This window comes from Takifugu flavidus, chromosome 3, assembly GCF_003711565.1.
Source record: "Takifugu flavidus isolate HTHZ2018 chromosome 3, ASM371156v2, whole genome shotgun sequence".
Taxonomy (NCBI): domain Eukaryota; kingdom Metazoa; phylum Chordata; class Actinopteri; order Tetraodontiformes; family Tetraodontidae; genus Takifugu; species Takifugu flavidus.
The window spans coordinates 5,309,065-5,331,613 of NC_079522.1; the positions used below are offsets into that span (position 1 = coordinate 5,309,065).

The 22,549-nt window shown below is 50.0% G+C and overlaps 1 protein-coding gene across 2 annotated transcripts in view; it reads left to right on the forward strand.

Moving 5' to 3' along the window:
* The window catches only part of svep1 (sushi, von Willebrand factor type A, EGF and pentraxin domain containing 1), a 49,399-nt gene that overhangs the window by 24,863 nt on the left and 1,987 nt on the right, over positions 1-22,549 (forward strand). For both annotated transcript variants that reach the window (XM_057028801.1, XM_057028802.1), the window contains exons 4-44: positions 735-893; positions 1,820-1,999; positions 3,312-3,491; positions 4,327-4,521; positions 5,806-5,924; positions 6,027-6,156; positions 7,126-7,233; positions 8,996-9,127; positions 9,219-9,410; positions 9,503-9,624; positions 9,706-9,811; positions 9,888-10,091; positions 10,179-10,412; positions 10,531-10,692; positions 10,760-10,921; positions 11,224-11,385; positions 11,927-12,015; positions 12,139-12,235; positions 12,321-12,434; positions 12,505-12,618; positions 12,733-12,934; positions 13,010-13,167; positions 13,426-13,624; positions 13,702-13,877; positions 13,965-14,089; positions 14,166-14,295; positions 14,375-14,545; positions 14,758-14,931; positions 15,021-15,140; positions 15,217-15,393; positions 16,305-16,389; positions 16,479-16,670; positions 16,749-16,916; positions 16,987-17,659; positions 17,798-20,523; positions 20,632-20,866; positions 20,947-21,102; positions 21,464-21,527; positions 21,759-21,932; positions 22,005-22,187; positions 22,259-22,441. In XM_057028801.1, coding sequence (XP_056884781.1) covers positions 735-893; positions 1,820-1,999; positions 3,312-3,491; positions 4,327-4,521; positions 5,806-5,924; positions 6,027-6,156; positions 7,126-7,233; positions 8,996-9,127; positions 9,219-9,410; positions 9,503-9,624; positions 9,706-9,811; positions 9,888-10,091; positions 10,179-10,412; positions 10,531-10,692; positions 10,760-10,921; positions 11,224-11,385; positions 11,927-12,015; positions 12,139-12,235; positions 12,321-12,434; positions 12,505-12,618; positions 12,733-12,934; positions 13,010-13,167; positions 13,426-13,624; positions 13,702-13,877; positions 13,965-14,089; positions 14,166-14,295; positions 14,375-14,545; positions 14,758-14,931; positions 15,021-15,140; positions 15,217-15,393; positions 16,305-16,389; positions 16,479-16,670; positions 16,749-16,916; positions 16,987-17,659; positions 17,798-20,523; positions 20,632-20,866; positions 20,947-21,102; positions 21,464-21,527; positions 21,759-21,932; positions 22,005-22,187; positions 22,259-22,441 — 9,432 coding nt within the window. The remainder of the gene's footprint in view (positions 1-734; positions 894-1,819; positions 2,000-3,311; positions 3,492-4,326; positions 4,522-5,805; positions 5,925-6,026; positions 6,157-7,125; positions 7,234-8,995; positions 9,128-9,218; positions 9,411-9,502; positions 9,625-9,705; positions 9,812-9,887; positions 10,092-10,178; positions 10,413-10,530; positions 10,693-10,759; positions 10,922-11,223; positions 11,386-11,926; positions 12,016-12,138; positions 12,236-12,320; positions 12,435-12,504; positions 12,619-12,732; positions 12,935-13,009; positions 13,168-13,425; positions 13,625-13,701; positions 13,878-13,964; positions 14,090-14,165; positions 14,296-14,374; positions 14,546-14,757; positions 14,932-15,020; positions 15,141-15,216; positions 15,394-16,304; positions 16,390-16,478; positions 16,671-16,748; positions 16,917-16,986; positions 17,660-17,797; positions 20,524-20,631; positions 20,867-20,946; positions 21,103-21,463; positions 21,528-21,758; positions 21,933-22,004; positions 22,188-22,258; positions 22,442-22,549) is intronic.

Here is a 22,549-nt window from a genome sequence, read left to right on the forward strand (position 1 = left end):
TGCTGCAGCCATCAGAGGTTTAACAGTTGCATTTCTTTATCTGAAATGCTTCCCTTGAAGTGCTTTTGGATAGACAAAGAAAAACAACAGAGGGAAATTGCTCTGGCTTTGGGGACCAACTGATTACTGTGTGGGTGTAAATTTCTCCAGCAATCGCTGTGAATTATGGGAATTACTTGCGTTTAATTACCTCTAACGTGACTGATAAGGGCTGTTGTACCGAGCAATTGCGTAAATCAAATAATCAAAACATTTATTGCAAAAACATCAGAGAGTTTGGAGTTTTATGGAACCACCGATGTGGACTCGGGCATTTGTGTATGAGTCTGCAAAGCAAATGAGGGACCAGGGCTGCTTTCATGGAAATTGACAGTGAAAGAAAGAACATGGGAGGATCAATATGACCCGTCCCTCTTCGTCTTTACAGCCCCATCCTCCGATTGGAAACAGGTGGTTCTACTGGAGAACATGCCGCCACATGTCTTTACAGTCAGAAGATCCAAATTTCTGACGCTCGTAATATTTCTTTGATTGAATTAGTTGTTCTGTTTTCTTTGGGGCAATAACACAAAATTTCTCCTTGTCCTGTTCATCTGATGAAAAATCTCATAAATCTGTCAAGTTACTTTTCAGTTTTGGGCTGGAAGTCTTTTACAAAATGTCTACTTTCCAAGTTTTCTATCTTTTTTTCCGGGGGTAACGTTAGAATTCTGCACCTTCTCCATCCTCCACAGCATGTCCCCCGGGAACCTATAAACCCGAGGGAGCTCCAGGAGGCCCGGGTACCTGCCTGCCCTGTCCTGACGCCCAGCACACCTCCCAGCCCGGCAGCACCTCCATCAACGACTGCGTGTGCAAGCCCGGCTATCAGCCAGTAGGCATGACCTGCCAGAGTAAGTGATTCACCCCAGTGGGCCTTAACTGAAAACACAGACAATTACCGTTGACAGCTCCAGAAACAAAAACATGTCAGAGTCTGGATCACCTCCACCAACCTTTCGGCCTTTGTGCGTTTTGCGTTTTCATGTCGTGCGAGGATTTCCCAGACAGCATCTGCTACGCAGCGCATGGCTGCGGCAGCAATGATCCGTGTTTTTCACCGAGCCATTAGAGTTGGCCGGGAGGTGCGAGCCACGGTTGCCTCCAACGCCCGGACGTCTCAGGAACAAAGCGTATACATCTGCACGTTTGAGCATCTCAAGGGAAAAGACGCTCCTTTTTGGAGTTATTATGCTAGGATAGACAACGGGTGTGGCTTCCTCTGTTCGCTACACCCTTCTGGGCGTTTTCCTTGATTTATAAGTCACATCCAACAGCGGACTTAAGATAATCCTTAAAAAATGCAAAATTTAATTCTAAGATGGTTCAAGGCCTCTTTAATGTGAAACACTCCAGTAAATTTTGATCTGCAGTGCTTAAGATTCAATCTGGACGAAGCAGTGAAGTCTATTTAGCCTGCAAGTCGACCAAGTTTTAATAAAAGGTGGTTTCTCTGCTTTTCGACGTGATGTTTCCCAATATTGGGCATACTTTAAAGGAAATGTTCCATTTTTCCTTGGGGGGGCAATCATTTTGACCTTAACTGGGAGAACATGTGGAAAATAAGAACACTGTGTAGCAATAACAAAGCATGAGGTTAGTTTTGGGGGTGTTTTGAAACCTTTTACTCATCGATTCCTGTAGGTTTTTCATCCCTTTTCTACAGAAGTGGGTCAGTGATTTCCACACTCTGGTCGATATAAAGGCACATGATGGTTTTCATACTTTCCACCATTAATGCTTCTGTGTTTTTGATCTGTCACTGCTGTTCTTGTCTCAGTGGTGTACTGCCCACCGCTGCCCCCTCCAGAAAACGGCCATTTCATCCAAAACGTGTGCAACAACCACTATGAGGCCGCCTGTGGCGTCCGATGTCTGCCGGAGTTTGACCTCCAGGGAACCAGCATCAGACTGTGCCAGGCTGATGGCACCTGGTCAGGAACACCAGCCAGGTGCACAGGTGAGGAAGAGAAGTAGCAAAATCATGCAGTCACATGACTTCCGTGGCGAATGAGCTTTAGAGCCGTATAAGGAGCCTGTTTTAAACACAGTTGGTTTAAATTTTACCCCCACATTTCCAATGTAAAGGTTGTACTTTTATGCCACTACAATGATTGAATTGCCAGACACTTTACAGACCACACCTACTTTTATTGTCTGGTCATTTAAGTACATTTTATTTATTAACAGAAATCCCTTCCAGTCCTTTAAATGAATTCTCCTTCCTCTTCTTAAGTCCATTCAATAGAATCACACTAGCAATGGTCAGGGCAGATTAACGTTACCCTTCAGCATCGTGCAAAGGTAAATTCCCCTGATTATAGTGATTCCATATGATTTTCTGATTGATTGCAGCAGGATTCTCCAGACATGTCTCCCATTATTCCCTCTTACACCACAGGCAATAATCTAAAAGCCCTCAGAGCCAGCTGCCTCCCGTCTGATGTCTGCTGACTTCCCTAAACATTTGTGCAACAATAAATCGGGAGCGAGTCGATCTGCTGTCAATTGGCCACAACAGCCAGCAGGCTGCTGGAGCGAGGGGGAGGGGGGGGACACAGACGGGTTTAGATTAAATAAGGGATCAACATTTCCGAGGCTATCGCTTACTACTGCAGTGGGACGGTCCAAAGGAGGGGGGTGTCAGGAGCAAAATGGAAAAACTTGGTGCGAAAGCAATTTTAAAATGCAGATAGGTTCAGGAAAAGGCAGATTAATGAGGAAAACTGCAGGTGAAGCGTGGAGACACCAACAGCGTGAATGCAGAAATCCCTCGATGCCGAACACAGGGTGTGTGTCAGAGATTTACAGCAGCGGCTTTGGGTCTATATTTTCGGAGTGTGTCTACATATGTCTGCTTCCATCTGTGTTACACTGGGTCTAGTCTTTGCCACAGTTCTGGAGGACCTCCCAGCTAGTGGAGCCCTGAGGGAGGGGGGGGGGTCTCCTCTGAACTGGTGTCTGCGTCTATGGGAGGTGATGAGAAATAACACGCTACACACCCTCTTCCAGACCGCAGCGTAACTCGTAACAGGCACACATCCCCCCCACCGCCATTTTTTTTTTATTTCACAGGGACTTTCGCTCTGTTTAATGACAGGCCAGACCCCAAGTGAGATAATAGTACTGAACATTCCTGCCCATGATTTATTACATCCTCATCCTCTTGAGTTATGAGCAATACCTGTGTTTTGAAAAAAGAATCATATTAAGGGTAAGAGTTTGCTGGAGGTTTTTATTTCTTATATAATGTTGTATATTTCGACACACAGTCCGCTCCTGCCCGCCGCTCTCCCGTCCCAAGAAGGGTTTTCTGAGGTGCAGCAACAGCGGCGCCTCCAACAGGACAGAGTGTCAGGTGGGCTGTGAGCGAGGCTACAGCCTGGAGGGACCCTCCAGGCTCACCTGCCAGGCTAACTCCCTGTGGAGCGGACCCCAACCTCGGTGTGTGGGTAAGCCCTCGTCGCTCTGCAACCCCCGTCTGATCTCGCGTGTTACAGCCGAGGGAAATCCTTCCCTTTTAATTAGCATCTCGCTAACGGATCTGGGAAGTTCTCTGTAAAAGCACGGAGGATGTATGCTCACATAAGCACCGTGGTTAAGCTCATGGTATATTTGCACAGAGCCCCGCCGCATCATTGCATCTGTTTTCTCATAGCAAATCACTCGCTGCCACGTGCACCCAAAATTACACACGCCGGCTTCAGAACTGATAGTTAAGTTAAAATAGTTGCGCGTCCTCCCGCTGGCCGCAGGGAGCACCCAGGTCAGGCACACCAACTCACAAATAAGGGCCGGGGCGAGAGCCACAGACCTCTGACTGATCCAGCCAGCCGGCGACGTTATTCAGGAGCCCCCGAACTTCCAGAAGACACTGTTTGCTGATAGCGAGCGCCGTTCCCCCACACATGCTCGGCCTGATTTACGCTTTGTTTACTTGACCACCTCGGCTTCTCCTGCTTGCTGTTTTTTCCTTTTTGACACTGCTGAGAGGGTGTGCGGCAGTTGAGTGGCTTGTTTGTTTCTACAGGAGTGAAACGTGAGAGATATGGGGGGGTTACATCTAATTGAAGTGTCTCAGTGTGGATCTCCCCTCTGCCGAGATGCATGAGAAGTGTGTGCGTCCTGTGGTCCAGGCTAGGCTTTTCAAACGTGCCACCTAAATATAGCTTATTCAACTCTTCTGCTCTCAGCTGCGAGTATATAAATGTGTGGATATGCGGACCAAAGATGGAACCAGCAGTAGATATCACATTTAACCCCGTATGTGAACGCTCCTTTCCTCAGAGGTGCGTTGCCCCCCCATCACAACCCTGAAGAACATCTCACTGTCGCCTCCTGCCTGCGGGAAGAGACCAGCGTCCCCGGGCTCCACTTGTCTGCTCACCTGCCGAAAAGGTTTCACACTCCTGGGAAACCGGAAGGCCGTGTGCCTGGGCTCTGGAAACTGGACAGCTAACATCCATAAAGCCACCTGTGCAGGTATGAACCTCACTTGCGCATACCGTTACATCAGTGACATAAAATATGGATTTATACGTCCATGCTAGCCCAGTATTCCCAGTCTAATTTAACCTTTCTGCCACAATATTGCCAGTTTATATTTCCCATCTTGAGGTAGATGGTGATCATCGCTGCATGTAACCTTGAATAAGCCTTTAAAAAGAGGTTTTAGCTTTCTCTAATCAGCTGGCCTGACCTTTAATAAAGCAATAAGGAGAAAGAACCAGTGTGGAGCAGAAAAAAGATCTAAAAAGAAAGCGGCTGGAATTTTTTCCATTGCCCCCCTTCCCCCTCTGCATTGTCGCGGCACTTTTGCAGACTGGTTAGAGTGGTTAGTTAACTCAGACCATACCACGTCAGAGCTCCGGGCTTTGGCTGGACCGCAGCCCTCTGTGTCGCCCCGCAGGTGAATCAGGTGGTGCAGAGCTGCTCAGCATGCCCACGCATCCACTCAGCCTCCCCCCGCTTCACTTCCCTGCAGCGCAGCTTCGCTAATGAAGGACTGCTTCCATTAAGGAGAGGAAGAGATGCCATAAAGATGAAAACGAAGGCGGGGTGGACACGGGGCGCGAGGGGAGAATGACTCATCCGTAGGTGTTTTATGACGGGGAGTTGAGGAAAGACGAGCTTTCCCGATTCCCTCAGGCCAAAAAAATGGTGATGGAAGAAGGATAAAAGGGAGGATGAGGTATGTGGATGACCCATTATAATGGGAATTAGAAGTTGTTGCAGATTGGAAAGGACAATCATGGTGATTTTAGCAAATAATTATTTTATCCAACAACATCTCTATCTCTAAAATGATCTCTTATTTTCCTATTTGCAAACTTTGATCCTGGAAAGAATGCGTGTGGCCTAAATGTGTTCCGAATTTGTAGGAGGTGGGATGGTGTTTTTATTAATCGGCTCTTCTAACAAGGATGTTCTTTGGAGCAGTTATTGCATTTAATTTCAGTTCCCTCTTGATGAAACCAAGATTTTATCATCACGGCGAGGTATTGAGCTAATGGATGGAGAGAGAGATAAGGGACACTTTAAACCACTTATGGTTTAAATGTGACGTCAGCGGCGCTGGATGCTTGTTGGAGCTGTGACAGCATTGCACTCTCCTTTTGATTCGTTAATGAGCGATAATACGCGTGAAATGAAAGAGGTCACAGGTCAGATGACATCACGCACGCATTAGGCGCAAGATCATCTTGTGTGCAGATGTTGCGTTTGCATATGAAAGAATGTGAGACTTTTTTATGTGTGTTTCTTTAGATGCTGAACCACCGTGGCTCCAGTGTCCCGAGGACGTCGTCTCAGGGACAGACGAGCGCCGCGGAACCACTAACGTTAGATGGACCGTCCCGACTGCCACTGACAACTCTAATGAAGAGGTTGGAATCTAAAAGAAGTTTGGGCCTAGTAAAAAAAGTGCATTGTAACGTTGTCGGACCACTCGTGGCGTGCAGTAATGTATTCTACCTTCCGTCCACCAGGTGGCGGTGCAGGTGAAGCCAGTTTATACCCCTCCTCAGCTTTTCCCCATCGGGAATGAAACCATCACGTACATTGCGACCGACCGCTCGGGGAACCAAGCTAACTGCTCGTTCACCGTCACTGTCGTGGGTGAGTCCTTCCGTTCGCCTCAGCTGGCGCGCGTTGATGTGAAATGTGTTTTGTTTGAGTCTCGTGGTCAACCTGACTAATCCCAGCGCAAAGCCAAGTGTTTATACATAAAGCACTTTCCATACACAGAGAAGATTGAAGAGGTTCTGGGCTGTTGCACTAATAAATATATAAATACAGTGATACGAATAATAAAAGGGCAATCTGAGTAGTCAAATATTGAGTTATTACCTCAGTTTGTTCCTTTGCCCCCACAATTGTGCGACCAGAATAGCTGCAACATATTAATGCTTAGGAAAAATAGCCATAAAGAAGTCTTCTTGCCCAGTTATTTGGCGTGTCAAGTTCCCGACTGCGAGCCAAAGACGCTACTTTATGCTGGTGTGGAAACATTTGTCACACACTGGATAATCTGTTTAGATTTTAAGTGGCTGCAGCATGAGTGTTGTGGGATAAGCCAAAGTCCGTCAGCTGATATTCTTCATCATCTTTGTAAGCCAGTTACTGGAAAGCATGTATACACGCTCGGACAGATGCCCCCCCCCCCCACCCAAGTGTGTTGCTTATTCGTCCCTCTGCACCGCAGCTTATTCCTGTCATTTAATGTAAAAACATGTTTAAATGAGGCGTCCGCAAGCGCCTCCAGCAGGTGCCAAACAGGTTACTTTAGAGAGTGAAAACGGGTGTCCCATGTCGACCGCTCGATAATCACAGCAGTCAGAGGGGGGAAAAAACCTCAAGCATGGTAGCCATGAACATTTCCACATGTTATTATGGTGGTGGAACGCTGTGGGTTTTTATTAGAGACATATGTTTAGCGAGAGCCCTCTGACACTCCGCACTGTTGTACTGTCAGATCACAGCGGCGCTCTTTGCCCGTCTGGCCCTCCTACAGTAAATATTGTCTGGAAAATGGATGCAAATGGTTCCTTACGCCTTCCTTTTTAACGACTTCCTATCCCTTTCAAGATACGGAGCCCCCGGTCATTGACCGATGCCGGTCGCCGCCCACAGTCCAAGCTGCAGACATCGAGACGGCGGTCGTTTGGGAGGTGCCGCAGTTTTCCGACAACTCAGGTATGTCGGGTCCCCGTTTCTCAGACGGCAGCTCCGGTGGATGGTTTATTCTTTTGCTCCTCTGTTCCACTGCGCTCCACCCTCTTCCTCCGCCGATGATGGATAAACAGGATCTTTTCCGACTGGAAAATGGGGATCAGGGGCAGGCTTTAGGTGTACATCTGTGCATGTGAATAACGGTGAAAGACACCAGGCCTGTAGTCCAGCTATGGGAGGATGTTTGTGAGCCTGTGTTTATGGGAGGGAGATATACAGAATACAACTTGGACAGATAAAATTGCAGCAGCATCTGCTAATGTGATCAAAACAATAAAGTGGGAGAAAGCAGCAGGAATCAGGTGGTTTTTCAATGGAACAACTGCCTTTTTGCGCCAGACTCAGGAGTTATTTGTTAGTGAACATTTCTAATCACAGTTTTGAATCTAAGTACGAACGCGAATCCGTTTTGCGGGTGAATTTTAAGCTGCCGTGTTGGACAGCTCCATAAAAAAACACCGGTTTTCTTGTTCCAGGCTAATTCGAGAGGTCACAATACAAATTCTAGACTTTATGTGTAACCTCTGTCTTTTTATGGTCCTTCTCACTGCTGCAGTCCTGAGTGATGTAGGCCAAACCTATAAAGTGCATCAACGTCAGTCTGCCAAATAGGTTAGGTTTTGGAGAAGCGGCTGGTTTTCTCCTGGCACCGGTAACTATACTCAAACAGCCGACAACAAAGCAGAGTTCTCCAGGTTTCCAGCTCAGAGCCTGGCCTTTGTAATTTAGTCTGGCTCCACACACACACACACACACACACACACACAGATACATACACACAGAAACTACACAAATACAGGTCAGATGTACAGATCGCAGACTGGGACACTCACATGTGCCATGACTTATCATCCCATCTGTATCCAGGACCAGTCCCACCTGTCTGAGAAGGTGCTGTCTCATCAGCCAACAAACACACACACAGACACGCACACACACGCTCAAACGTCGTAATGACAGACTGCAGAGGCTGCACTCTGGGCCACACGACGTCAGACCAACGCCGCTTCAACGCAAGTGTTTTGTTTTTCCAGGCCCACACCCTGATGCCAGTCTATATATAGTCTGCACAGACACACACACACACACAGTCGTACACATACACACACATAGAAGCTGAGACACCAGACTCCAGTAGGCTAGACGTGTGTCAGCTCCGCGCCAACAGTGTTTAATAGAGGAGGTGAAATAAATGGTTGTTAACTCACTGTTCCCACTAATTTCTTCTGTTGTTCTAACCTTGTCATTCATTCTCCCAAAGCTGCTGCATTTATGTTCGCAGACCCCCCCCACACTCACACACAGTCAGATGATTATAACATATAGCAGTGAGTGAAATCTTTACGTGAAGTGAAGACGTAAAAACACATATATGCTCTCTGTCAATCATCACTCTCTTCATATTTGCTTTTTCAATCAGCCTTGACACTTTTTCCCTCTCCAGTCCCAAGAACTGATCTTTTTTTCCTGCCACTAAGTGAGACATTGTTCTCATTTCAGCATATTTTCTTGAACATAACCTCTTTGCAAACGAGTCAGTCTGGAAAATGGGAAAAGGCCAAGACTGCCATCTGCAGTGTGACTGGAGTACAATTCCCTTTTTCTTTAAAAAAAACCCCTGCATTAATGAATAATAGCATTGTTATAACAACATAGTGACAGCACAGTACGTGTTATAATAAATGTACAAGCAACACTGTTGTGTAAATATACATCTCTTTCTTAGGAGGTCGCCTCACAGTCACCAGCAACCACAGTCCGGGCTCCTGGTTCCCAGTAGGTGAGACACTGGTCCAGTACACAGCTACTGATGCAGCAGGAAACAGTCGCACCTGCAACCTCACCATCACTGTGCAAGGTAAACAGCCAGCAAGCTTGATAGGAACACTGGGAGCACCGCTTGGCTTAAGCACAACAGTATAATTGGACTGTCATACATACCTTTTCAGGGACGACCTGCGAGCAGCCGTACATCCCAGTTAATGGGGAATTCGTCTGCTCTGATGAGGAAGAGGGTGTTAACTGTACTCTCCACTGTAATGATGGCTACAGCATCACTCAAGATGCAGTGCACAGCTACTTCTGTGCTTACAACGGCGTGTGGGAGCCTCCCTATTCTCCAGACAGACCTGACTGCTCCGGTATGACCGACACGTTGGCGCTAAAAACACAAGTGGCTTCTATAAAAACAGCACGCAGCCTGTAAATTAAAGCCCTGTTCTGTGTTTTGCAGTGAACCGCATGGCAAACAATGGGTTCAAACCATTTGAGATGCTTTTTAAAGCATCCCGATGTGATGAATTGGACCTGGTTGAAGCCTTTACCGGAGAGTTCAACACCAAACTGAGAGGCATGGTGAGGAGCTTTAAGTATACAGACGCCCATATGAATTGTGTCATAAATCAGTATTTGAATCGGCTATTTTCTTCCTTGCAGCTCCCCAACATCTGTAGCAGCAGTGATGTCACCTGCAAGCTGGAGATGATGCCACAGGGCCACTGTCTGGAGTACAACTATGACTATGAGAATGGATTTTCCATTGGTAAGACTGAAGACTCACACTTGCCTTTAAAGGGAATACATCATGACTCGACTCTGCCTTTCTGAATGTTTACCAGGACCAGGAGGTTGGAGCAACAGCGGGGGCACTCAGGGTACCCAGGATTACGCTTATTTCGAGTCCGGCTTCGCCACAGGCGCGCGCCCGCTCGCCAGACAGCAGCGGGACACCGCCGTGCGGCCTCACCCGCTGGCAAAGAGGCTACGGAGAATCAGGCGACCGACCAGAGACCAGAAAATCCAGATCTTTTTCAACATCACAGGTAATGGGAGGGGGGTGGGGGTGGCAACCTTCGAAAGTAAAGAAAGGGCAGTTATTAAAACTTCAGGATTATTGTTAAATCTTCCAGCCAGCATCCCTCTGCCTGTATCGAGAAATGACTCTGTAGAAGTGGCCAATCAGAGGAGGCTCCTGCGCACGCTGGAGCAACTGACCAACCGCCTGAAGAGAACGCTGGCCAGGCAGCCGCTGTCCAGTTTCCGCGTGTCTTCAGAGATGATCGTGGCTGATCCAAAGTCCCTGGAGGGCAGGAAGGCCTTCCTGTCATGCAGACCAGGCTCCGTGCTCAATGGCAGGATGTGTGGTGAGTAAGAGGAGATCACCACGTACATTTTCCTAGACATCGCGCAATATCTCGACTGAAATACCTTTGATCTTCATGCGTTTAGCTTTGATTTACTGTTTTGAATTCACTATTGCAGTCCAGTGTCCGGTGGGTACCTACTTCTCCCTGGAACATAACGAGTGCGCGAGCTGCTGGCTGGGCTCCTACCAGGACCAGGAGGGTCAGCTAGAGTGCAAGTCCTGCCCTGAGGGATCCTCCACAGCTTACCTGCACTCCCGCAGCATCACCGAATGCAAAGGTAAGATCGATTTGATACAGTCAGTGCTCGTGCGTGTGTGAAACTTACTTTTTTGGTGCATTTGCAGGGCAATGCAAGCCCGGCACTCACTCTGCGAACGGACTGGAGATCTGCGAGTCGTGCCCGCTGGGTCACTACCAGCCGGGTTACGCAGCCAGGGATTGTCTCGTCTGTCCTGAGGAGACCTCGACGGTCACCAGAGGAGCAGTGGAGGAGACGGAGTGTGGAGGTGACACAGTTTATCCCCCCCTAGTGTCCTATCAACATGCTCGCACTCATCTAATCATTTCGAACCATTAAATGCTGCTAGGTAACAAAACAACAAACAGAATTCCTCAGTACAAATGTGTATTCAGTATCTGCCAATTCCTACATGGAAATTATAATGATCAATGTGGAAATTTTTAAACGTGAAGTTCCCTGTTGAAATACAAATACTTGTAAACTGTAGATCTTTCAGCATTATTCTTTTTTTGGTAATTTTCCCTCAACAGTCTTTCTATTTTTGACTCCTCTCTTCCTCTCTCTCAGTCCCCTGTTCAGCAGGTCATTTTTCCCGCACCGGTCTCGTTCCCTGCTATCCCTGCCCCAGAGATTATTACCAGCCAGACCACGGCCGCTCTTACTGTCTCTCCTGCCCATTCTATGGAACCACCACTGTCGTGGCGGCAACAACTATACAGCGATGCTCAAGTAAGTGCCAAGCAAATGTTGGCTCATCTACATACCAGCCTTCCCAGACTCTGAATACGTCTTTATAATGGGACTTTTTTGACACCGACGAACAAAATCAATGTAAAATGTGACCCAAATTGGACTGTTTTAATAGTAGAGTTTTACTTTTAACACTGCCACGCTGTGTTGACTGTAACCTTCTGGCAATTAAAATGATTTATGTTAAATTCCAACAAGAGCTGCCAAAAGAGCAAACTTTGTTTCCGAAGTGTGTGTGACAGCTTTTCAAATAAAACCTGTAAGAGATCAATTCAGTTGTTTTTTTTTTTAAGAAAAAGCCACGCAGCATTGGGGGGTGGGGAATTTATGTGATTTTTATTGCACTGTTGAATGGAAATAACTATTACTGCATTCCTGGCCTGTGGGAATGAAAAGCGGCGCGGACACGCTGCCAGGTTTCGATGAGACTTCGGGCCTTTTTCAGGCGCACCGTAACCGTCTGCGTCTGGTGGTTTTTCCAGCTCATCTCAGTTTACGTTTGTCTGGGTGTCGTTGTCAGGCTTTAGTTCCAGTTTTCTCCCAAAAGAGGAGAGTGTGACTGCAGCTCCAGAGGTGAAGGTCAGCGAGGACTACCAAGCAAGCAGTCAGGTCGGTTTCAGCTCCAAGAAACCCATTTAATCATATGCCTGATAAACCTGCAGATGTTTTTAGAGCAAAGTAATTCAGTGTTTCATTAAGTTCCAATGACAGTTTAATTTGCTGATAAATCAGGTGTTCCACGAGTGCTTCCTGAATCCCTGTCAGAATAAGGGCACCTGTGAGGAGGTTGGAGCGGGATATATCTGCACCTGCATGCCCGGGTTCACAGGTAACCCACCGCCCAAACCACTGGTCACACAAGTAATTTATAGATGAGCGGTAGTTTACTGTTGCTAATGGCGTTTGTTACTCAGGGGCCAAGTGTGAGGTTGACATAGACGAGTGTGACTCGGCTCCATGTCAGAACGGGGGCTTGTGTAATGACGGTATGGGAGAGTTCCAGTGTGACTGCAAGCCTGGGTTTATAGGTGAGTGGTGTGGATCACACATCATTCTCAATGTTTCCCAAAAACAGCATTTAACCTCTGCTTCTGTCAGGCGCCGTGTGTGAGGCGGAGGTGAACGAGTGCATCTCCTTCCCCTGTCTGAACAAAGGCGTGTGCGTGGACGAGGTGAACAAATTCACCTGCAGCTGTGCGGCGGGATTCACAGGTTGGAAATTTACTCCAAAATGTGCCTTTTTTGGTTATTTACATTCACAAACCCGCATTTTGTCGAGCCGTTATCGGTGGTACGTAACTAGTTTTCGCCGTCTTCCTGCCGCAGGGTCCCGCTGTGAGCTGGAAATAAACGAGTGCCTCTCCAACCCCTGTCTGAACGGAGGTGCGTGCGAGGACCAGACAGGCGGGTACGTTTGTAACTGCCCGGTCGGCTTCTCAGGCGATCACTGCGAGGTCGACGTTGATGAGTGTTACAGCGCCCCCTGTCTCAATGGAGGCCATTGTCAGGATGGCATTGATAGTTTCAGGTAACGATCCAAGACTAATCAGTAAGATGCAACCACGTGTGCCTGAGTGAAAACGTGCCTTCCTCCTCTTCTCAGGTGTCGGTGCGCGCTGGGCTATCGCGGCCACCTCTGCGAGGTGAACATAAACGAGTGCGAGCCCAACCCCTGCGTGAACGGGGCCAGCTGCATGGATGGTCTGGGTTCATATACCTGCCGCTGCCTCCCTGGGTTCAACGGAACCAGGTGTGAGACAGGTACTATAGGACAGGGGACACGTCGCCAGGGCAACTGTATAGGCGGGAAAGCAAAACCAAATTTCTATGATTTTGTGAAAATCTTCCATCAAACACAGCTGAAGTGTACGTTTATTGTTGTGTTTTGTGTTTCTGTGGACTTTAGACTGAAATTAGACTGATTGTGATTTCAAAATTAAACGACAAGAGCGGAATGTGGTCAAAGCAGCCTTTTTATTCTCCTTTTGCCTCTATTGTAATTGCTTCCTATCCTATCAGAGATGTCCTCGGCTTTCAACCTCGACTTCGAGGTGTCCGGTATCCACGGTTACGTGATGATGGATGGAGTGATGCCAGCTCTGACAGAGATTACCTGCACCTTCTGGATGAGATCGACTGACACCACCAATTACGGCACACCCATCTCCTACGCCGTGGAGGGCAGCGACAATGCTTTTCTTCTCATCGACTATAACGGGTTGGCACGACCTCGCGCTGCATCACAGATGTGCACGTAGAACCCGTTCCAATGCCTGGTTGTTTCTCTCTCTACAGTTGGGTCCTCTATGTGAACGGGAAGGAGCGGATCACCGACTGCCCCGCGGTGAACACGGGTCAGTGGTACCACATCGGGGTGTCCTGGCGGAGCTGGGATGGGGACTGGAGAATTTACATCAATGGAAAGCCCTCAGATGGGGGCAAAGGCCTGTCAGTCGGCACCACTATCCCAGGTGTAGTGCTATCTTCAACCTGTTTTACTGCTTAAAAGAAGGAAATCTGTTTTGCTTGGATTTAAACTGTGGCTGTGGTTATTGTAGCGGGTGGAGCTTTGGTATTAGGCCAGGACCAGGATCAGAGAGGCGAGGGTTTCAATCCAGTGGAATCTTTTGTGGGCTCCATCAGCCAGCTGAACATTTGGGATCGCGTTCTCACACCGCAGCAGGTGAGTGTGGCGAGTGTGGCTGTCTAACTGCATTATTTCACTTACTTTATAATAAATTATCTTCTCTTTACTGTAGATCAAGGTGCTGGCCAGCAGCTGTCCGACTTCTCATGTCGCCCACAGAGGGAACGTCCTTGCTTGGCCGGACTTCCTCGCCGGCTTGGTGGGCCGTCTCAAAGTGAACCTCAACAGCATTTTCTGTGCAGGTATAAGAAGATTAAACTGTAAACTGCAGCATCGGCTCACTCGCCCATCAAAACCAGAACGTATTTGCGGTTTCTCCAGATTGCCCCAAGCTGGAGAACGCAGTCTCCCACCTGCATACCTCCACTGTGGAGGTCAAACCCGGGACCCAGGTGCGGCTGTCCTGCGATCCCGGGTTCTACCTGTTGGGGGAGCCAGTGCTTCAGTGCCAAAATAAAGGAGAGTGGAGCCACCCCCTGCCTAGCTGTGAAAGTAAGCCACAACTCTATTAAAATAAAAAAAATAGGCAAATAAAATTGTCATGATCGAGATTGTGAGGAATCCTTTGTTTTAGAAACAGCCAAATTGTCTTCCTGTCAACATGAATACTTCTATTCTATCTCCTACTATATGATCCTGCTCTTCTACAACTAATACATTTATCAGTAGGGAGATAATAGAACCCTGAATTCTGTGCCTCACAGGGGTGTCCTGTGGGCCTCCCCACCCGCTGGAGAATGGCTGGTTTCAAGGAACAGACTTCCAAGCTGGAAGCTCTGTGGAATATCAGTGTAACGCAGGATTTTACCTGTTGGGAGACACCAAAGTTCACTGTGCTAACAGTGGCAAGTGGGGAGGAAATTCACCAGCCTGTCTTGGTAATCTCCCATAGAGAAAATTGAGTGTTGTTTTAATTAATGATGAGCATGGAAAAGGAACGTGTTGAGTGTAATATGTCTGTGGTCAGATGTGGACGAGTGCGCTCTGGGGTCAGACTGCGACAAACACGCCAGATGTCTGAACACAGAAGGTTCCTACACGTGCACGTGTAAGCACCCGTACAGCGGAGATGGCAAAAACTGCACAGGTAACAAGGCACGGCTTAAAAACTCTCGCTGAACTCTCTGATCCAACATTTCTAACTTTTAATTGCATTTCCCCAGAGCCGGTGAAGTGTAAAGACCCCGGCTCTCCAGAGCTCGGTCACAGAGAGGGCAACAACTTCCTAATGGGCGGTGAGGTCGTTTTTGGCTGTGGGCTGGGCTACGAGCTGGTGGGCCCCCCTCGCCTCCATTGTCTGGAGACTGGAAACTGGGACAATCCCACCCCCTACTGCAGAGGTGAGGAGAGCCTTGCTGATTCAGCAGTGCTTGTGTTCTACCACAAGAGGAAGCCATTTGACTTTAAGACTATAAAATGAAAGGCACACGTAAGGATGACATTGCAGCTTTTATCTCCTGATAGGTCCTTTTGTTAAGCAGTGCTCTTTATTTTGAATTTCATAGCTGGTTGCATTTTACCATTAAAATGTTGAAAATGAGCAAGTCATTGATACATCACAAAACCTTCTGACATTGCCATTAGTAATTATGTCAGTATGGTTTTTTGTTCCGTATGAAAAGAGTATTCCATCTATTTATTCAGTTATTATTACGGAGATCGGAGAGGTTGTGGAAAAGCGTGCGTCTCGTACATTTAAAGCATCACGAAAATGTGTGTGTGTGTGTACGCACATTTGAACAAACACAGGTTACATGCCTGACATGATATCTTGTGCTGCTGTAAACGCACTCCTTTGTCATCCACTGTGCAGTGGGCTGGAAAAGCTTAAGTCACTGCAGCAGTCTGATTGGCTCCCGGCCACATTCTTTCTGCCAGAGAAAAGGAGAATTGACTTGCACGGGCTGAAACAATGTTCCAGATTTGGAAATTTGGCTGCTCCGGTCCAAAAGGAAGCTTCTAAGGTTTAATTTGTGAAGCCGTTTCTTTAAGACAACGTTGTGGGCCAAAAAAGACATTAAAGTGGGTGTAGCGAGATTGAATCAGACTTTCTGGGAAGACAAACCTCACGGTGATGAAATTATTCACAGTTTCCTCCCACAACCTTGTTTTTATCAAAACAAATGTCAATATATCACCTTTAGTTGACAATCTGGTCTACATTCAATCAGTAACAGTGTCTGTCCCTAATGTAATCTGTTTTTATTCACAACTAAGCAGTTTCTAATCACTTTTGGGATGTCATCTTTAGCCCTGTCCTGCCTAAAACCAACCGTTCCCGAGAACTCCGTCATGAGTGGAAGTAATTTCACCTATGGAAGCAAGGTGACTTTCAGGTATTATTTACATCCTCTGCGGTGCCACGTTGTAGCAACGATCTGCCAAGCTCTCACGTCCACCTCCCTGCACCTCTCGGTGTGTTTAGGTGCATGAAGGGATTCCTCCCTGAGATCCCCTATGAGTTCCAGTGTATGGCAAGTCTGAGGTGGAGCGGGACGCCACCTCTCTGTCACCCGGTCACCTGCAGGGAGCCTCCCAGTGGTGTCAACGCTGACTACACTTTCAAGACAAACACATATCAGTCAAGGGTCACGTACACCTGTTTGGAGGGTTACAGGTATGATGAGTGAGTGTGATGCTGTAGCTGCGCCGGTGTTGGACTACAGTGTAAACTCAGTCGCGTGTCCGTACGAAGACCACAGGGGTCCATGGAAGTGGTGTGCGAGGAGACGGGGGAGTGGAGCAGGCCCGTCCCCCGCTGCGTGAGCGCTCTGTGTGGCGAGCCTCCGACCTTACGAGACGCCGTCACTGTGGGGGAGAACTATGAAGTGGGAAGCAAAGTGCACTATGTTTGCAAAGAAGGGTAAGATGATTAAAAAAAAAAAAATTGTATCAACTGATAAGGGGGTTTATATTTGCTGTTTCCTCTACAGCTACACTCTAATTGGCCCAGAGGCAAGAGAATGTCTGGCAAGCGGCCAGTGGAGCGACACCTCCACCCAGTGCGTGCCTCGCTCCTGCGGGCCCCCGCCCGCCATCGACCACGCCGAGCCCTACGAAAGCCACCAACTCTTCGGGGACACCGCCAACTACTTCTGCACTGATGGCTACATCGCCGGCAACAACTCTAAGATGGTGTGTAACGCTCAGGGCCAGTGGGCACCCCCCGACGGCGCGACGGTCCCCCGCTGCATCGCAAACTTCTGCTCGCGTCCGCCTGAATTACCCAACGCGATTTTAGATTCAGTCAGCAAGCCCAAATACCCCAGCAGCACCGAAGTGAGCTATAAATGCGAGGAAGGCTTCATGCTCAACACCACCGCCACGCTGAGATGTCTGATGGGGGGGGAATGGGACCCTTCACCGTATCACATCGGCTGCGTCCCTGTGAGGTGCTCCCGGCCGGAGAGCATTGACCGCGGTTACGTTAGCGGCTCAAACTACAGTTTTGGTGCCGTGGTGGCGTATAGCTGCGATAAAGGCTTCCTGATCCGGGGAGAGAAAAGGAGGACCTGCAAAGCCAACGGAGAGTGGGGAGGAGTGCTGCCTTCCTGCGCACCTGTGACCTGCCCATTGCCTCCTCTCCTGAAAAATGGATACATCCAGGTTAGCCCCAGACACTTAATATTTTCCCCCGTTTACCCAGGAGGTAAAGCACGATTGGGAGAGCACATATCCTATAATATTAGACCTAGAGAAGTACTGGGATCTTTAAAAGTTGTATCAATTGTTCTCTCTCTACAGAGCAGAGGCCGATTGACCTTCAACAGCAAGGTGACCTATGCCTGCAACGCAGGTTTCAGACTGCTCGGTCGTCCGGACCGAGTTTGCCAGGCCAACCGCCAGTGGTCCAGCACTGACCCTCCCACCTGCGTCCTTCTGACCTGCGATCCTCCACCCGACATTGTACACGGACACTACAGGGGTTCCGATTTCCAGGTGGGACGTAAAGTGCAGTATGTGTGCGACGAGGGTTACGAGCTGATCGGGGATGCAAACTGGACCTGTCTGAAATATGGGAAGTGGGACAAGTTGAGGCGCCCGCGCTGCTCACCGGTGCAGTGTCCTGAACCACCGCTGGAGGAGAGCCACCTGGTCTTAAAGGGTCTGGACGCTGATTCTGGGACTGTGGAATTATCCTGTGAGGATGGGTATGTCCTCCAGGGTGCCAGGACGCTCCGATGTACCCCATCCCAGGAGTGGAATGACACTTTTCCGGTGTGTAAGGAGGTATTTTGTGGACCCTTGCCTGAGGTGTCCTCTGGTGGTCCTTCCACTCCTTCTGCACCATTCCCCTTCCGCTCTGTGGTGAACTACACATGCATGGAAGGCTTTACTTTAAAAAAGGAAGGATCTGTGTCCTGTTTAGCCAGCGGGAAATGGAGCAGTCCTGTCCCAGAGTGCATTCCGGTTGAATGCCCTCAGCCTGTGGAGATTTCAAACGGGATTGTCGATGTCCAGGGTCTAATGTATCTCAGCAAAGCACTGTACAACTGCAAGACTGGCTATAACTTGGTGGGTAATTCCACTGTTCTCTGTGGAGAGAAGGGCCTCTGGATTGGAGGGGTACCTTCGTGTCGGCCAATTGAATGCTCAGTTCCTAAACGGATAACCAATGGGAAGGTGGCTTTTACAAAACTCCAATTTGGTCACAGTGCCATCTACTCCTGCCTCCGTGGATATCGCCTCCAGGGTCCAGACACTTTAAAGTGTCTTGCCAGTGGGGAGTGGGACATCGAGCCACCTGCTTGTGTGCAAATGTCATGTACCCCACCCCAACCACTAGAAAATGGATTTGTAGAAGGTCAGGACCACAGTTTTGGCGTCACCATTTTCTACAGCTGTTTTCCAGGGTTTCAACTGGTCGGCCAGGACCACCTGACCTGCGAGGAGTTCGGCTGGTCGAGCTCCATTCCCGTCTGCGTGTTGTCAGATTGCGGCCTCCCTCCCCATATCGACTTTGGGGACTACGTTCGAGTGACAGATTCGGGCAGTGGCTCCAGCGCCGCTCCTAGAGACACGGACACGGCAGCTTCGGTGAATTTAAGCTTTTTTCACGGGACATTAGTTGAGTACCGTTGCCACAAAGGATATGACCTCACAAGCCCCACCAGGCTCATGTGTCAGGAGGATGGAGGCTGGAACGGGACAGCGCCTTCCTGTGTCCCAGCAGAGTGCCAGTCTCCTCCTAATCCAGATCACGGCTGGGTGAATGTGACGGACACCTCACTGGGCAGTATGGTGAAATACACTTGTGAGAAAGGTTACGTGCTCGAGGGGGAACCCGTGAGGCAGTGCATATCAGGTCGATCGTGGACTCACTCCGCACCAACATGTCGGCCTGTTTCCTGCGGTGACCCGGGCGCTATCGCTAACGGTATAGCTGACGGGGGTTCTTTTCTGTTTTCCAGCGTGCTGCGTTTCAAGTGCAGCCCTGGGTTTGCTCTCAAGGGCAGTGAGATCATTACCTGTCAGGCAGACGGACGGTGGGACGTGCAGAAGCCCACGTGTGAGCCAGTGGTCTGTGGACCTCCCATAGTCCCGAGCGATGTCTCCTTTACAGGAGATGAGTACAGGTTTAATAATGAAATAGAACTGAAATGTCGGCTTGGCTTCCTCATACAGGGCAAATCGGTCAGTATCTGCCAGGCCGATGGCACCTGGAGCCACAAGTCTCCGACCTGCGTACCCGCCTCCTGTGACAAACCTTCCTCCATACCCAATGGTCGCGTTCTGGGGTCAGAATTTAGCTTTAACAACAAAATAAAATACGAATGCGACGAGGGATACGCTCTCAACGGCGTTCCCACGCGTATTTGTCAGTCTGACGGACTTTGGGACAAACCGGAACCCCGCTGTGACATCATCAGCTGCGACCCACCCGAGGACATCAGTCACGGCTTCCTGAACGGATCCAGCTTCAACTACGGCGACGTGGTGGAATACGTGTGCTTCGACGGCTACGAGGTTCTGGGGGATCCGGTTCTGCGGTGCTCCGCTCAAGGCTCCTGGGCGGGCGCGGTGCCTCGGTGCAAGCCCTGCATCTGCTCCCCTCCTACCCTGAGGTACGGGGCGGTGCTGGGCCAGGACCACGCCTGCGGAGACCGCGTGCACTTCCGGTGCGACGACGGCTACAGACTGCTGGGTCCCAGTCAGGCCGTCTGTGAGAAGGGAGGGGTGTGGAGCCCCGGCGTGCCGATGTGCGGCCGGGGGAGGTGCAGCGCCGCCCCGCCCGCGGTCCCCAACGCTGTGCAGCAGGGCGGCACTGCAGCCTTCTCCGATACCGTCATTTACAGGTGTCGGCCCGGATATCGGCCAAAGGGGTATTCACACCTCACCTGTGGAAGGGACGGCAGGTGGGGGGAGCCCAGGATCTCCTGTGAGGCTGTGAGCTGTGGACAACCTCCAGCTGTTGTCCACGCTCGTGTGGTGGGAGGCAACTTTACCTTTCCAAACCAGATCACCTACAGGTAAGTGCTAGCATTGACTGTGGTTTAGGGAGATTAGCCTGGGAAATGTTGAGAGGTTCTCTTTCTATTTAGACAGTCAAATTAATTTTCCCTTTTTTGCATCTCCAGGTGTGAAGACGGCTACCGATTAGCCACACAGATGTCCACTTTGTCCTGCCAGAGCGATGGCACGTGGTCCAAACACAGCATCCGCTGCGGCCCCCTCCCCTGCCTGCTACCCAGGAACTTCTCCAATCCCCACGTCATCATCACTGGGAAGGAGCTGACGCCCGTGGGTGGGGCCATCACTCTGTCCTGCCCTCCTGGACTCTACCTGCAGGGATCAGCGCTGGCTGAGTGCCGGGTAAGAGAGACGCCGGTCAAATACTTTACATAAGTAAAAGCTTTTGAGCTTTTCCAAAAAATGTGACTCTTCCACTCTAGCTGGGTGGAACCTGGGCGCCAAGCATCTCTTCAGTTTCTTGCGAGCCGGTGGTTTGCGAGAGACCCCCTCCTCTTCCTCAAGGCGTCACCGAAGGGGACAGCTACACCTATGGCGACGTTGTCATGTACTCGTGCCTGCCAGGCTTCACCATGAAGGTACCGACCATCAGCTACAGCCGTTTAATTAGCTCCCCCAGCAGCGCCTCGCGAGCACTGTAGTGAAGCAATCACCCTTTCTGGGAAAACTGTAAGAGCTGTTACAGCAGAGGCCATTGTCTCCTGATTAGTGTTAAACTAATTACTGTCAACAGAGGACGGCCAACAGCGACGTGACAGAAGTCACGTGTTTTCTCTGCAGCAATCAGAGGTTTGTGAACACAGCAAACAGGATAAAAACTATTTGTTCCCTGATGAACCACCAACCGATATCCTAGTCTCCATGTTGGGTCAATAGACACGCCCTGAGACGAGATGCACGAGACGGCTGCTTTTGATTATCAGTTTATCTGTTTTACAGGGCGACTCTGTCCAGACCTGCCAAGGAGACAGAACGTGGAGTGGCACCCGTCCAGTCTGCGTCGGTAGGCAATCGCATATTTTTGTCACGCTGAAAGTGAAACAAGCACACAAGGGGGCAGGACGGCGAATAGTTGGACAACCTGGCAGTCAGCGCGAACCGGTTTTGTTTTTTTGTTTTTAAATGATTCCATCAGGACTGCGGTGTCCTCAGAATCCAAAACACCCTCCCCAAAACCAAACTGACCCTCCGCTCAATCAGCCCCCCGTCCATTTCCTGTCTCGTGTCCCCGCAGCGCAGTCCTGCGGACCTCCGCCCGCCGTCCAGAACGCGCAGGTCCAGATGAGAGGAGACGCGGACCGAGAGGGCGTGAGTTACGTGTGCGGCGCCGGACTGCAGCTGGTGGGCCCCGAGACGCTCTCCTGTCTGGCCAACGGCACCTGGAGCGCGCCCGCGCCCACGTGTGAACGTAGGGACACGTTTTGCTCCGCCTCACCGTCGTACGTCTGCCAGATCTTAGAGTCTCTGTTGCCACCCGCAGCGGCGGCGGCCGGAGGCTGCGACGCGCCCAAACACGTGCTGCACGGCAAGGCGCAGGAACGCAACCTGAACAGCGGGCGCGCTGTGGAGGTGCAGTGCGACAAAGGCTACGACCTGGTGGGGGAACCTCTGGTGGCGTGTATCGGGGGGGACGCCTGGAGCTCCACTTTCCCCACCTGCCAACGTGAGCGACGCCGCGTCCCCAAACGCACATTTAAGGGCGACGCGATTTCATCTCGCTACTCTTCTTCGCAGCCAAGCGCTGCCCGCCTCCTCCCGGCTGGAGGGACGACGGCGGCGGGTCCGGCCCCCAGGCGGAGTTCCGCGTCGGACAGTCCGTCCGCGTCACCTGTCCCAGGGGTCAGGAGGTCAAAGGCAGCGGCACCATCACCTGCAGGCCGGACCAGACGTGGAGCCACATCAGCTCCGTGTGCGAAAGTAGGTGAAAAAGTCTCTCGTTCACAATCGAGCACCGAGCCAACGACTTTCCACGCTTCTCGCCCTGAACCGCGTCGCCCCCCCCCCCCCCTGCATGTTTTTGTCAGG